Below are 17299 nucleotides of genomic sequence, written 5' to 3'. Positions count from 1 at the left end.
TTTATTTCAAAAAATAGCCGCGATTATTGTTCCATTAGTGTAAATATGTACTTAGGAAATAATAAAACTTCCGCTATAAAAAACCATAACATGCCCATGTTATGGTGTGAACAGCACACCTCCCTCCCGCATCAAGGCAATAAGGCATATAAAAATTAGTTTTTAAAAACTCTGACTCGCTTTTCGCCAAATTTTGAGACATTGCGTACTTGGCGAAACCCAAGACCTTTTATACAGTCGAATGGTCATATCTTAGACTTGTATAGTGACTACAAATTCCATAAATTTTAATATTTTATATTTTTTAGATATTAACGCTTAATAAAAAAAAACTTAAACGCCATTTATTTTTATGTTCATCTCTCAAATAACAATATGTAATATGTATACAATATTGCGTATACACAAGTAGGTGTAGACTTCGTCGAGATTAGTGGTCAAGGTCGAGCATTGAATGGAATTGAATAAAACGCTTCAAACCACACGGATTATTGTATAATCGCGATTGTGCTATCAACATTAATAGATTCGATTTGAGATGCAACCGTCGTTGTGAAGTAGACCCATTGTGAATATGACCCTCGTGGGTTCCATTTCCATTCGGGGAAAAAAGTTAAAAGTTTTCATTTCCTAGTAACAACTCTAGTCTTGGAGGAGGAGGAAAGTGGGGAATGAGGTGTATTAACACTAGATTCTCTCTGTAGGCAGAAGGAACTGTAGTGTTAAGTCAGAGTAGGGTAGGCCTCATGAAGCTAAAAATAAAGCGAAAAGAAGTCTATACGATAGAGGCACTTTGGTAATGTCAAGGTTATAGTTTCTGTGAGTCTAATGTGACTATAGAATACAATTGAATACATGCTTCAGTTAGAAGTATAAAGTGTTGGAATATTATCGACCATCAAAATATATAGGACACGTTTAAATTGTTTTCAGTTATACTCTCCAAAGAATACCTTTATAACAATAATTTCAACTCGTTTCTTTATTATTCTTCGTTCAAAATTAAGTTACATTAGCAAATATATTTTTTTCTATTCTATAACATTATACGCAAAATATTCAAATTTTCGAAACATTTATTAAAAATGTAAATTCAGTATAGTATACTCGTACTTAATGTTAAATGAAAAAAGTCCTAGCTAGATTTACACAATGTATATTTTATTAAAATATCTAAAATTATATACACATTCAAATAAGCAAGATAAGGGTAATCAGTAATTAGTAAAATCGTATTTTTTTTGTAGAACCGCGAACGCTTATCAGGGTTGAGGCTTATCTAGGTGGTTAATTAAAAGGTATTAAATGTTTTAAAAGTATAGACCACATTTTACATATTCATTTGGTAGGCAGAATGAAAAAAAAAACATTAATTTAAAAATATGCGTAATGTTTCTTTAAATATACATTATAAGTGCTACTATTTTTTTGTTCAATGTTAAACCAATATTTATGTCTAATATCAAACGAAAAAATATATAACTATAAAAGATTCGACAGAGTTTGTGTGTCTGTCTATCCAAGAATCTTTTGCAAGAATCAGTTCTATGACATAAGTGTCCCTGAAAGGATAAGACCAAGATATTTTGCGTAGATTTCACCTTGAGTCTCTAAATAGAAACAGGATGAAAACCATATGGCCTATTAAGAAATATTGTAAATATAATGATATATCTATATATTTATACATAATGTTATGGATACATCAGCAGATACTGTAATACGAATTTTCGTCAGACATTTAATAGATTAATTCAATCACTATAAATTATTTTAGGGATTTATTTACGAAGGTACATTAAAAGACAAACCGAAACTAATACAATAAAATTAATTTCATAGAATTTTAGTTTTAAATTGTAGTAAAAAAATCCAAAAGTAAGTTAACAAGCCATTGTAAAAAAATGTTAGATAATATTAACTTTACATAGAAATTATTTCAGTTATCAACTCAATAAAAGAATATGTCAAGTTCAATTACATAAAACCAAACTAGTTCTTTTATCATAAGTGTATTATAATTAAATGTCGGCTAATTCTTATATAGATAACTGGTACAAATTGAAAAAAATATTTCATACTTTTATACATCCTGAAAATGGATAACAAAGTAATTGACCAGTAGATTATCATTATATTATTGTATTCAAAAACCTGCCTGTAAACACGAAGGTAGTAGGTTCGATCTACTTAAGGAAATTAATTATTTTTATTTCTTTGCTCTGGTAACAGAACAAAACACACGGTTGAGGACCACACCTCAACAACATCTGGAACATTGTGCCAGTATGATGCATTGGGAACAAAATTTTAACATTAGGTTTCCTTTGAATTTAAACGAGCAGCGTAAAGCTGAAAAAAAAAGGAATATTAATTAACATAAAACAAAAACCCACCTTTAGGTGGTCCAAATAGTACAACGTCCATAGCTTTAAGTGCTAGTTTCTGTTTATGTATGGGGTCTTTGATACCCAATACATTGCTCACATATTGCATGTTGTTTACTGCTAATCTGTAATGAAAAGAAACTATATTTATGCGATAAATAGTGTTAAATATACGTTATCATCAACTGGTTAAAGGAATCTATAGCATGTGTGAAAAAAATAATATTTTAGGTTTTAACCTTATTTTAGGTTAAGTTACAAACCTACCTAGGTTTGTAATTATTAAGGCAACAAAAAGCTTTTATATATTCCTGTTTTTTAAGAATAAAGAAATAAATACTACGCAAAAATACAGTAAGGAATCTTTCCGGTGACGAGGCAAAGTGCCAATCAAACCGCCACTCAACATGCAATGCATTCAGGATGCGGCGTGAAATGGGAAACACGGAAGCGTCTTAACACTAGGCTTCCAGATTCCATCTGCCTACCATCAAAAAACAAAAAATAAATTAAGCATTTTGTAATGATACAGTTTAACTAACATCGTCATCATGGTGCAGCAGTATAGCAGCATGGGATAAAGTCATAATCCCAAAGTATCTTTTTATTAACAAATAATATTGATGCTGTTCTGTATATCATTTGTCGCATACTTACTTAAGTTAAAATATTACACAATTATATAATTTAATAAAATGCTTTCTTTTTATATAACCGACCTCAATACTTGATATCGTTGGGAAAGGGATTGAGTAGATCTTTGCTTTTAAAATGTTCATACTTAACACTTGAAGCCTTGTTTTTTTTAAATATAACTGTAGGTAAGATTTTACATTTAAGCAATGTTAATTAAAAAAACAACAAAAAATAATTCCAATAATTGCTTTTTAATTTAGGGGGCCAATTGCTTGTATATTTACTTGACGCATTTTAAGACAAACTTAAAGAATTCTTTAAAGGATTACTCGAATTGAAAAAAATATGAACATTAATGCGATTACCCGAATGGGAATCGAACCTACAATCGTCGCGGTTACAGATGCGCGCTTGTATCACTGCGCCACAACGGCTTCTCTTTTAATAGTTAACTAGTACTAACTAGTCTTATATTTCAATAATAAAAACACAAAAATATTACCTAGGCAAAGTAGCTCCAGTAACGCGATGCTGTAGAAACAACGCCTTATATTGAGGCAGATCTACCGAATCTGACAGCCATTCCACTGTCTGCTCCACCGTCCAATTGTGGACCTAGAAAAAGCAGATAAATAAAACTTCATAAATATATACTAAGATTCTTTGCGTATCATTCCCTATTATCTGTAAATTGTATATTATGATGGGTTTGATCTCTTCATGGAGAATTATTATATTGCAATGAATTAATTTTCCCGCTTTGCTATCACAAATCCTTAGGTTAACTTTTGTTAACAGCCTGTATTAGCATGAGGATATGTCCGTCTATCCTGCTATGAGTAGAAGATGCGTGAAAGTAAGCAATGATTTTAATGAAAATATATAATTAATAATTTACCTCTGACCGTAACCAAGCTTCCCACAGCTCCTTAACAGAAATATGCATATCATCGTTATGGTGAAAAGCACGCTGACGTTTCTCATAGCCGCTGTCATACTGGAGCTCTTCACGGAGGAACTGTAAACAATTTAAAAATTAAACAACATTGACTAATTAAATTAACAAATTATCAGTTACGTATACGTAAGTAGTCTACCTTTCTCTTTATTTAGATTGTTTTGACGAATGTAAGAAAGCAGTTAAGGTAACAAGTTATCGAAAATTTCAATCGCGATCAATACTTTTCATGATTGCATACTAAATTCTTTGGAAAATGGTCGCTATATAAGATTTTAAAAGGACAACATTTACAAAAAAATGTTATAAACCAATGTGTATTTTCTAAAAGTTTAATTGTTAGAAAAGACGCCTGTCTATCTTTATCTTTTTTATCATTACGCGTCTACAATCACGTACCAAATTTTAAGATATGGACCGTTTATTTTGAAAGTGGTGTAAGTCCATTTTTTCCAAAAATGAGCTATCACGTAATTCATGCTTAATTTAAAGTAATTTTTTTATATATAACTAGTCCGTGTTTAATTTTTCAAAAAAAACCCATGTTTTGAACAACTTAAAATCGGTCGGTAAATGAAATTGCATAATCATCATACATACTAACCTTTAATTTTCTCGAAACAAAAGAAAATCGACTTACACCACTCTCAAAATAAACCGTCCATATATAGAAGTACTTAGGTACATTTACAATTATATACTCTTAATAAATAAAGCTTCTTACATCATCGCTCTCGCTAAGATCGACATTTCCGTTCGCGTCGTCGTCGAGCTGCCTGTGCAGCTGCGTGATAGCCTCCAGCCCGGCGTGGTCTTGGAGGCAGGAGGGCTCGTTGTTGCACGCCTCTACCAATACTGAAACAGAATAACATGTATTCTTCGATTGGTATTTGTTAATGAATGTATTATATAATACGGCACAAATAAAAACCACTTTTTGCTTATGAACACTTCCTTTATTCCTTGACCACTGATACTTTATATGTCTAGTCTTGATGCCGAATGTCTGTCCAAGTGACAACTAAAAAAGTTAAAATTATAAAAGAACTAGCGACCCTCTTGCGGCTTCGCCCGCTTTAACTACTGGATTATTCATGTAATGTATGTTTGCAAAGCACTTAAGATAATGTGAAAATTAATTAAACCCTAATGCAACCCGCATTTTCGTAGTTTCAATAAGGATTTTCCAATTGTTTTACACAGCAAGGATTTTTTAGTAGGTACCGTAATTTTAAATCTGTGCTATTAATCTTTTCAAGTACTTATTAAAATATATTTAAATGACTATTTTTAAACGGAAGAAATTATAAACAAAAACCTACCTACTAATAACTACTACAAAAAATATGAAACCAAATATGTAGCGCTGAAATAATACATTCAACTCCAATTATCCAATACGTGCAAACGCATCTAAATCTTCGTTGCTATAGAGGCAGCCGGGTTTTTTTTCGAGCTTGTGGTTAATGCTGAAGGGGGTATTCTGTCCCTGATGAAAAGCAAGCACGACGTGGCTGCCTGTGAGGAAAATTAAATAGAATGCATGGGCCGGGAATCGAACCCGGGCCGCCCTCGTGGCAGGCGAGCAGCAGGAGGGCGCGGCGGACGCATGGCGAGTGGCGAGCCGTTTCGCAGCAAGGATTTTTTTGATATTGTAACCACTTCTAAAGTACTTATTAAAATGAAAAACAGTAAAAGACAGTTTTGGTCTACATTAAATGGCCAACGTAACTAATGTACTTATTTATATGCTGAGAGTAAGGGATAAGTGAAACTTGAGTAACATACAGCTGATGTGTCAACGGCGGGATGTTTCAACAATTAAATGCGTTTTTCTGTAAAACTATTCGCAATTTCGAAATATTGTAAAAAGCAAATTTTATCTTCGTTTAACGTAGAAAATTAATAAAGTATTTTAAAGGATAAGGATTAATACCATTATGGAAAAATATCCCTCACAATAAAAAATATATTGAAATTATTATTTTTAGACAGAAAAATGATCACTACACGTTATTCTTAAAAGATACGAATATGCTCTCGCGGACTTTTTTGTAGATCTTATTAAGAGGAACAATACTCCAGTACATTTTTTTCATGTAGTACTTACCATTAGAGCAGCGCATGCGCGAAAGTGTCTCAACGGGTAGGACTTTATACATATTTATGTTAATTTACATAAGAATGTACAAATAATAAACTATATATAAACCTTCTACGGAAAACACCCGACTTAATGGTGAAGACCGCATTAAAATCCGTTGGGTGGTTTAGAAGAAGAAGAGTTAGAAACAACAGACAGACACGAAAAGCGACTTTGTTTTATAAGATATATATAGGATAGGATAGGATAGGATAAAAAAAATTATAAAAAAAATATTACTAGGTACCTGTCGAAATTATTAAATTTTTTTTAGCGTCATTGTCATATCTGGATAATGGAAAATTTGTATATGTTGCTATAGGTTGTTTATATTAAGAATTATCTATGTTTTAGTATGTGGATTTTATTGGAAAACCCTAATTTTGGTTTTTATAACTGTGATAAAAATAGAAATTACACAATAAATGAGGTAACTCATAACATAATGGTAAACAGCTTCGGATAAGTAATGCTAACAATAAGTAATGTAATAAAAAAACACCATCATATATTTGCCTCTATGAATTAGGTAAAAGGATGAGAAAATTAAAAGTCTAATTTTCAAGGAAATCTACAATGTCAAACATATGAATCAAAAGATTATATTTTCAAACCATAATTAAGTTGGAAGAAATAGTTATCTTTGTAAGATGAATTAATTATTCAATTCTGACGAACACTAGTTGAGTTTTTAACTTAAAAACTATTTTAGTGATAAATAACCATTTTGGCAAACCTATTTATATATTTCACAGCCAAGAAAATGTGTCTCTTACGGTAGTAATAGATTTTGGATACTTTAGTGACAAGACAACTTTCAAATAATTTATTAATTCCAAGTTAATGAGAAGTTACAAGAACAAGAAATTAAAAGAATTCAAGCAAGCGTGAAAAGAATAATATTGACAAAGTCTAGCAATAGTTTTTACGATAAACGATTTACAGTGAACATTTCCGAGAACATTCCGAAAAAATATACTGTAATCAATCAGCTTCATTTCTTCTGAAGAACTGAGTGCTTAGATACTCCGATCTCCGTTTTTCGCGCTAATTCGAAAACACAAACACATTGCGTGTTGAGTGGGAACGGCGGAGCTTAACGCCGCCGGCATGTGTCTTGCCTGCCAGAGCTGGAAAATGAAATAATCTATTTCCCCTAATGGGAACGAAACCTACAGACATCGTTAATTGTCAATCACATCCTGAAATCAGTTAGGCTATCGTGGCGCATTAAGAGCAGTTAATTTAATTTTAATTCAATAGTTTTACATAAAAAAATAACATAATTATGTATTCTATTTTTTCCTATCACTTATCCTAATAGCATTTCATATTAAAGTAGCAAGTATATATAAATAAATATTTACAACAATAATATGTCAATAAAACAATTAATATCCGTTTACTGTTAATCGCCTACGAGTGACCTTGTCGAGCTTCGAACGTGACCTATATAAAACTGATATTAAACTGTATAATTACTATAAATGTATCTAACTTTAATTTAAATAAATGAATATTTTTTTCATGACACACTGTATTTATATTAATTAGTCTTGCTTCAAAAGTAGTAGCTTGGTAGCTGTAGAGCCTGTTATTCTAATTTCGAGGTATATACCTACTTGCAATACTAAATATTAAATATAATTTTATTCGAGGAAATGAATTATTTTATATTTTCATTTCTTCGCTCTGGTGTAGAAGGCGAAGCGGGGCGTTAAGTTCCACCACTCAACACGCAATGCCTCCAGAATTCGGCGGAAATTGGGGAGCGGAGTGTCTTAGCACTGGGCTCCCTTCGGCCTAACGCTGCTTGGTATAGCCTGAAGCTGAAAAAAAACACGATTTAACTCATCATATAATGGACAAGTTATGCATTCATTTCAATAAAAGGTGAATGTATTGCTTAATTTATTAATTTATATTAAAAGATAAGAAAAACATGTAGAACTTTACGTAATATAGGCACACTTAAATTTAAACATGTTAATTATATAATAACTTGGGCTCGGTGATATCTATATCAGATTTTTATGTTTTTTTATTTTTACGGGCTTTTCGACCTACGTCAATTTATGTTAAGTTTAAAAGAGCAAATGAACGCTATAATTAACGAAATCCATATCCGGAGAACGACTTTAATTAAAATATAACTTTATTAATACGAATTGAACTTATGTAAGTACAATTGCGTAACAGTACAAAACATAATTAAGAATTGATAGGAAATAAATATAAAATAATTCTTAATACATACTGATGAATTGATGATTCAAATTAGGCTAAATTGATTCGACAATTTTAAATCATTTTTATTAACGACGGGTTATAAAACTAGATTTTTGCTTAAACGCGGTATTTCCTAAAAATCATACAAACAGGAAGTTATTATGTCGGTAATATATTATAATTAAATTGCAATGTCTATATGATAAGACGTATCGGTCAGATTGCGGGTTATATTTGTTTGCAATGCAATTAAATCACTAAATACATACCTACTATCTTTTATGTTACTTGGGAAATAAGAGTATATGCATATGAGTTGTAAAAACAAATGACTAACATTTGTTTTTACAACCACGGAAGTGTAATGTATAAAGATGTTAGGAATTTATTTAGATTTATATACCTATAAGAGTATTTACATATATGATAATAATAAAAAAAGTAGAGATCTTGTTAGATTTTCATTTATTGATTTCGTTGGCGGTCCAACTTCTCAATGTTTCAAACTATATTAACCTACAGAGTACAGTCTACCAAATAAAGAAGTAATGAGGAAATAATCATTTATCTTGTCAATGGCGATTCACATACAAAAAATACTTCCTATGTTTTGTCAAAAAAAAAAGGCTTTAAGGATTATTAAGATTTTTGTTTTGTTTTAATAATTTTCAATACAAGATCTAAAAATTATTAGAAGATTTATTGGGTAATTACTTGCAGTTACTCTTTTATAAGAAAATAATATAAAATAAAATCACGAGTTACACAACAAGTAAAAGAAGGCTATATTAAGATTAACACAATAGGTATGATCGTTGTACCATACAATTATCGCTTATTAAACGAACAATAGCAAAGCATGTGGTCGCGCGTGTGGCTTTGATTAATAAATAATAGCATGGTGCTTAGCTGAAGAAGATTCCGAACTATCTATAGGATATACATTATACCGCTGTAGTAAATCAGTTTCACGTTATATACGCGACAGGGTAGGCAGAGAGAATGTAGTGTTGAGACACTCCGCTCCCCACTATAGTATTAGTTGCCATAGTCTTTCATCATCGTATTACTTCTTGTTATCAAATACTTATACAAAGCTTCGATTTGGCAAAAAAACAATGCCAATGTAGGTTAAAAACCAATTGCGCTGTTAATTTTTTTTTAATTTATTGTAAGTAAAATACTTACGCGAAAACCATCTCATATATCTAATACAAGAAAAGGATATTTAAAGATTATTTTTTTATCGAATATTCTTTAATTCAGACAAGATAAAATCAAATCAGCTTCACGCTGCATCCCGCACGCAGCAGGGTAGGCAGAGGGAACCTCGTGTTAAGCCGCCGAATTCTAGAGGCATTGCGTGTTGATTGGCGGAACTCAACACCGCGATAAGATTAGATATTATATACAAAAAAAAATCATTCACAACACACAGTTAAGGTATTGTAAATTATACGTAGCACAAATATGCTCAACAGTGTCCATCTTCTTGTCCACATCATTGATTTATATCTTTCTAGAGTCTTAATCAAAATCAAAAGCGCAAAACAAATCAATTCCGTTGACAATGTAAAGAATGTACCTACAGGATGTTTGGCAAGCCACCGGCACCGGCACCGGCACCGCCGTGATTCAGATATTATATATGCATTTATAGTTTTGTGAATAATTTTAGAAGGCATACGCGGCCAAAAATGGAACGCCATTATCATGTAGTGTTGAATGGGCAATTTATATTGTAGCACCTATTGTACACACATAAATGTATTTGTCTGTATGTACGTTTGCACAGACTTATTGCAAAATCGGTTCGATAGTTTGAAATTCACTTTGCTTCAGCTTCACGCCGTACTCAGCAGGGTAGACAGAAGGAACATAGTGTTAAGACACTACGTTTACCATTTTCCGCCGAATTCTAAAGGCATTGCATGTTCCGCGGCGAAACTCCACGCTGCGTTTTACCTTGACACCAGAGAGAAGAAATGATAATATAAGTTAAAATAAATATTGCAACAAGCGCCACGACCGACTAACTTTTTATATTATAATTAATTCTATGTATTAATGAAGAAAAGAGTATTATATTAAGAAGATTTTTATGATTTCTCTTATTATATTGTTATAATAAAGGAACTAGGACTAGATATTAGCATTTCATCTATTTCTGTTCAACTTATTTCTATAACCACTATCAGTTGATAGTTATGTGATGATTCAAATAGTTGACAGCCATTATAGCCTCTGGGCATATTGATTATTGGTATCTAAGTTTAGACTTTAGACTGTTCCGGTAATTCATAGGTTTGAATCGTGACAATCATATTAGCGTCGACTAGTTCTGCATAAACTTCTATTTACCAAGTGATGTATTTCTTGACTTTAGTAGAGTGGCTATTATATAAATGCAAAATGATTATAAGAATAGAATTTATATTATTACTGAAAATTATAAACTGATTTATTGTTCAGAATTAATTTAATTCATTGAAGTTGTACTATTTATGAACCACGTGTATAGTAGTTTATCTTCACGCATAATCTATATATTTTACGATAGTGATTGGTCACTCCGTCTAGTGTTACGAAGGTGATCTATACTTACTACTACATTAATAATAAAAAACTGAATAGTTTGCTTAAACGCAACAGGCAATAGTTTCAACACATTTAACACTTTACCTGCTATAAAATAATTATAAAATCTATGATAGATTGAAGCAACGACTTAAACATACTTATTTAGAAGTAGTGGGATTTGAACCTGCACCTCTTGTTTCAACTTAAAATATCTATGGTCATAACTCGCCCAGCTTCCTTTCAATTAGACCCAATGAAACAAAAGCAAAATAGAGAAGTCCGAGAACGAAACGTTTGATACGTCTAAATAGTTTCATATGAGTAGCATTCATTGAGATCAATTAACAGCAAGCAGATACGCGAAGTGATGAAAGATTCTAAATTTATAATGTATGGAAGTTTATCGATTGTCTCAAATTTTATACTTACATACTAAATAACAATTAAGAAAAAAATTTAAAAAAAATTTAGAAAGGCCTTTGAAAAGAAACAACTAAAATGTCTCGTAATTAACTTGAAATAAAATATTATGTAATACGTACTTGGACCTAAAGTTATTAAAGAACAAAATAAAAATAAGAAAGTTTAATAAAAATTATTGTATTTAAATTCATTACCCAAAATAAACTGAATAGCCATTAAATTAGCTATAAATAAATGTATAATAATTAATAAATACTAAAATAGTCGATTTTCAATTATATTATAATTTTTAAATTAAAGTGTAAGGTTTTATATTTGGTTAAATATTTTTTTTATTTCAATTTTTCTTCATATACACAGCGGCATACAATGATTCAAAAAAATACCATTTTTCTTTTGTTCCCGCCTATAAATAGGTAAGTGTGTTAAGTTAATATGGAAAAATTACCTAACTTAGTATATACTTACTTAAAGATAAAGCCCTATTTGATATACTGTATGAAATATTATTATACACACACACTAAAAACAAAGCAAGATAAATTAAATCTAACAAATGTTCTAGCGATAGCAAGCAGTGCTTCCGCAAGAAAATAAGGTCATGCATATCATTACGATTATTTGAAACGGCATATCGCATTCATTTATTTCAGTATATATGTTCTACAAGTATATGAAACGATCACGTTGCATCTTGATAACAACAATTGCTCGTTAGAACATTTTGTATGAGGATAATGCTTAAGGATGTACACAAGGACTTTCGACAAATTTTCGATAAGGTTGCATGAAAATAAAATTAACAATGTACCTAGTTATAAACTCTGTTTATACTACGAGTACCCACCCTAGTATAGACATAATTGACCTTAGGCCCGTATTTATAAACAGCTCTTAAGTCTGAGAATAATCTTGAGAAGCCGTTTTCATTGATAAATTATAACGATCGAGATCGATCTCAGACTTGAGAGCGATTTATAAACACGGATCTTAATGCTTCTGAATTCAAATCACACTCTGTGGATGATTTTATTTTCGTTTCATTCACTACGGTCACATACTTAGAATTAGGCTTATATTACTTTATATCATCTACAGAAAATCTAGTCATTCTTCACCCGAATAATTCATATGGCAGATGGTTTAATATATATAGTGTATAATCCAGGTTTTAGCCTGTTGTTAGTTACTAAAATGTGGCGAAAGGAATAACAACAGTGACATTTTCCTCTGCACTTGCCATGCATGCCCTTCAAAAAGCAGGAAATGCGATAAAAAATAATGAAATAATTACCTAATGGCGAAATATTTATTAAATTAATAATTTATATGTAAATTAATTTAAAATAAAACATGAACAAATAGGCTGATTTCTCTAACATTATAGAGCTCAGGAAAAAAGGTAATTAAAAACTATATTTTCCGTTTATATATGCAGAAAAAAAACAAGGTCACGAGGATATTCAAGATCAGAATAGACGAAACGTGTAGTAAATTGGGTTTATGGTCAAACAAATCGTCAATTACGAGGAATTGTTTACTTTAACGTTTTTAAAGTATACGATGATTTCTAAAAACTATGCTATTTCTTTATATTTGACCAATGAAAAATGTAAGCCACAGATATATTAACTTGTACATAAATCAACATATCTCTTTGAAAAACTCTTCAGCTTCACACTGTATCCCCCAATTATAGGCAGAGGAAACTTAGTTAGTGTTAAGAGACTCCGTTCCCCACTCTCCTCTGAATTTTCGAAGCATTGCCCATTGAGTTTCCTTTTGCTTACTTAGTACCAGAGCGTAGAAATGAAAATATTAATAAATAATAATTCAATTCCCCGGATTGGAATTCTCCTTCTGGATTCAATTTGAAATTTTCTTAGAAAATGGTAGGTACAATTTCTAAAAAAGTAAATAAAAATAAAAAAAATAACAATAATGTAACAAAATACTTATAACTATCACATAAGTTTATTAATTTACGTTAGCAGTTACGTTTCTACACAACACCTACAATATAAAGTCAACCACGTATAATCTTACCTGCGCACGCGCACCAAATATTTTAAATCCATCCATCTATATAGCCGAGTATTTAGATGACGATCGCCGCGGTGTGAGACCATTAATCTAGTGCAGTAGTTAGCGACTGAATTAGCCATAGGAACAATAGCGGCGTGCCAAACCCCGAACTGTTTACGTTTATGACATATCACACTTAACCAACTTCCTTCATTATATTGCTTTCGATTATTATCATAAAACACAATTACTTATTAGAAATGTTCTGTTTTCATTTAAATAATGGTCTCCTTAATGCATTTAGATTGCGAGGAAATTAAATATTTAATATTATTTTCATTTCTTCGCTCTGGTATCGAGGCAAAAGGTACCTCATAAGGTATGTCACTCAACGCCTTCAGAATTCGGCAGAAAGTGGGAAGCGGAAAGTAGAAGTAACAAATCACAATTTTACTAGAATTACTTATATTTATTAGAAACATTTTTCCATACTGTAAATGCATTGAGTTATATATTATCCACTTTACAAGTCTTGAACAATAGAAAGAAAACAATGAGAAGATGTATCACTAAGTCAAGTTTATTTTGAATAGTTATTATGATATATGTACGACAAAATTAGTATTTAGTTACACCGATTTCTAATTTAGTCACGAAGAAATAAATAGTAAACCTTATAAGAAAAATAATAAATCGATTTTGAGGTTGTTTTCTATTTAACACAATCTAAGTCGTGTAAATATTACCTGTTTTCAAATTATCTGCTTTCAGAACAAACGGAATGATTGATAGGTTGATAAACAGAATTCTAGTTAAAAGTAGTAATTTCTTAGAGGAACGGTCTAAAATACTGAAGCTATTAAATGTGCGGCACTTTAAATAACACATTAACTTGCTTTGTTTAGTTTAAAGTTACTGGAAGCGACCAGTTATAGACATCTGCTGCACGCAAGCCTAAGGCACATCCTATTTCACATCATTATCAATATTTTTTGTCTCTTAACAAATAAACGATTGTAGATCCGCTTTGTTTTTTGTGTGTTAGAAGATTTTAGAGTTATATTTAAAAAGTATAGATAAACTATTTAATGTCAATTAATTATATTTTAGTCTAATATAACTTAATTATAAAAAAGCTGATTTATCTACAGTTTACAATAAATGTAAACGACAGAGAAACAGCAATTTCGTAATAAAAATCACGATTCTATTCCAAGTCATGTTATTTTCTTATAAGTTCATTGAACCACCTAATTAACATTATATTATATGATATTAAAGTTAAAAGATAAGCTATCGTCTCAGTTTCGGCAGACGCGACGTCGTAATGATTCATACAACCAAGACCAATGGCAGACGGATCTCGTACCAACTATTTTAAATCACATCTTCGTTTAGAACACGTGATTAAAATTGTATCTAATAGTTTTGCAGGTGCTTAATATAAATTTAACTATTGTTATTTCATCGAATCGAATATTTGTAAGTGAAGTGAAGAATTCCTCTAAATTTGTATTTGTACGAGTGACGTAATTATCTTTTCTCACTTCTGTTACAATGTGAGTTATTTTAATTGGCAACATTTAATTTATGATATTAGCGACGATAGTTTAATCTCTATAATAATAAACGTGAAACTACGCTGTACAAATTCGATTAAGGCTCATAGGTTAAAATTAATTTTAGAATTTTTGCAAATAAAAATATATAGATGTGTAGTTTTTTTGATTTTGTTGTTATGTTTGCGTAATTCAAGACGCTCATTGTCAGATGCTAATCGTGGTCATAATTATTTTACCGTGAACATTGTTATTACCTTGCTAGGCTGTAGAGTGTAGACAAAGTTGAAGTAATAAGGATATACTTGTTCCTTATATTATCACACAGTATTGTGTTATATTTTAAATAGAAACATATAGATGAATGTATAACAATATTCATTCATGTATATTTCTATATAATATTTAGTACTTTCTATGTAGGTAAAGAACTCGTCCTTGTGTATTGCAAAGTATGCAGAGAGTTAAGACATTCCACTTGAATTTGAGACATTGCCTGTTGCTGAACTCAACACTGTGCATTGACTACCAGAGTGGGGCAATGAAAGTTTAACATGCAACCATTTTGTTTATAAGCAGGTGATGCCTTCAATACCAAGATGTGGAAGATAAAGTTAATTGTTTTTTGCAAAAATTTTAAGAGGTATTTTTTAATAAACCCTTGCTCTGCCTCTAAGGTATTTTAGATATACAAGTATGTGTATGAGTATTGTTAATTTTTTTTAGCAGGACTGCAAAATCGGAACATTTTGTTAAGATATTCCTATGCAACCAACCCAATTTTTGATAAACTGTGGATAAACTCATCATCATATTTGCCTAGCAAAAAGGGAAAAAATGGGAATCAAATCCACAACAATCATGTTGTTGTTGTTGTTGTTGTTCTTTAATTATGGCGATCCGAGCGTGCCAGTTCAGCACTAATCACTTCGCCAATGTCACAACTATCATGTTTATAGTCAGATGTCTAACTGCCATAAAGACCTCAGTGACATGGAATCAGATTGTCTGTTAGCAAAAAGTTGGCCACAACATAAATATTACATATATTTATGTTTGTATATACTAAAATTTAATTAATTAAATTTTTCTTAATTTTTTATGTGTCATTTTTAATATAAATTCAAGAATTAAATTGTTTATTGTTAATGAATTCAATACTGATATACAGTTATCTATTCAACATGTATATGTACATGTACAGTATACACTTCTTGGCTTGGCTACTTAAAGGCTGATAAAACATCAACCACATGTAACATTGCATTTATTTTTATAAAACATGATGTGTTATTTACTCACACTCAAGAGAAACATCTGTTTCTTCATTAAAGTATTGATAATAAAACAAATTTATTATATACAGAACTAACTCATTTCAATAACATTGTAAATAAGTCATTTTAAAAGCATGTTTTAATTTCATTACTTACATTTTTATATTACTTATTTATAATAAAAGTCTTGTCATTTGAAAAATAATTGGTAAATAATGTAAAGAATTTATATTAAATAAATTTGGCATATAATGTTAATTATAACAAATATAATAATTATTTATGGAGCAGGGCCAAAAGGTTCTTGTATTACCAGTTAAGGCAAATAGCAGTTTTAAGGTCGTCGATATAACCTTTGTTTTACGCATTAAATGGTTAATGATAATTCTTTTTAAATATACTTCGCGTGATGTTTTTGGCTACGGCACGATAATTCAAATAAGCGAATAAAGGACGCCAACAGGTGTCATGAGCCAATACGCTGACAAATAGTCAAATACTTACTGATTTCATTGGAAGCTGCGCTGGCGGAATCGCTGATGAACGATCCACTTCTTACTACGGGACCCCATTGTCTTCTTCCACCCTCCCTAGATTCTGTCCTCTCTCCATCATCTGCTTTGCAGAGATGAAGAGCAAATACGCACCAATATAACATAATTCCGATACGCATCGTGATAATTTATTGTCACTAAAACTAATACATAAAAATTGATTCAAATAATATAAAACACTAAATCTATACAACACTTCATTCACATTCTAAATAAAAGATATTTAAAAGAGTATTCTCTTGTTCTTAAGGCCACATCGCACGATCACAAAACATAAAACTACACTCTAGACAGAATTATCACAGAAAATTTTATGTGATTCGAAAAAACTTGACGTAGCATTTTTAAGTATGGTAATATTTTTTTCCAGTTTCACAGATAGTATATACATTTTGCAGACGTCGTGAAAATTTATTTTTTAAAACTGAAATATAAATAACAATTAAAAATTACATAATTTAATCATTGTAAATATTTAAATATTGTAAAATAAATGTGAAAATGTGTATAAAATGTGCACTAGCAACA

At 30.7% G+C, this 17299-nt stretch overlaps 1 protein-coding gene across 2 annotated transcripts in view; it reads right to left on the bottom strand.

Annotated features, from left to right (window-relative positions):
* Stim (stromal interaction molecule) overlaps positions 1-17049 on the bottom strand; it is a 32672-nt gene extending 15623 nt beyond the window's left edge. Inside the window, exons 1-5 of one of the 2 annotated variants that reach the window (XM_085196098.1) lie at positions 16722-17049; positions 4706-4836; positions 3922-4041; positions 3526-3638; positions 2397-2512 (exon numbers count right to left, since the gene is read on the bottom strand). In XM_085196098.1, the coding sequence (XP_085052224.1) occupies positions 2397-2512; positions 3526-3638; positions 3922-4041; positions 4706-4836; positions 16722-16890 (649 nt within the window). In that variant the 5' untranslated portion in view covers positions 16891-17049. The remainder of the gene's footprint in view (positions 1-2396; positions 2513-3525; positions 3639-3921; positions 4042-4705; positions 4837-16721) is intronic. The other variant, XM_085196099.1, reaches the window with a different exon arrangement.
* Positions 17050-17299: the final 250 nt, after the last annotated feature.

The sequence above is a fragment of the Heliconius melpomene genome, chromosome 13 (genome assembly GCF_056956725.1).
Source record: "Heliconius melpomene rosina isolate 202511_hmr_F chromosome 13, ASM5695672v1, whole genome shotgun sequence".
In the NCBI taxonomy this organism is placed as follows: Eukaryota; Metazoa; Arthropoda; class Insecta; order Lepidoptera; family Nymphalidae; genus Heliconius; species Heliconius melpomene.
Note: the sequence above shows the minus strand (reverse complement) of the source record. Positions and strands in the feature narration are given on the sequence as shown.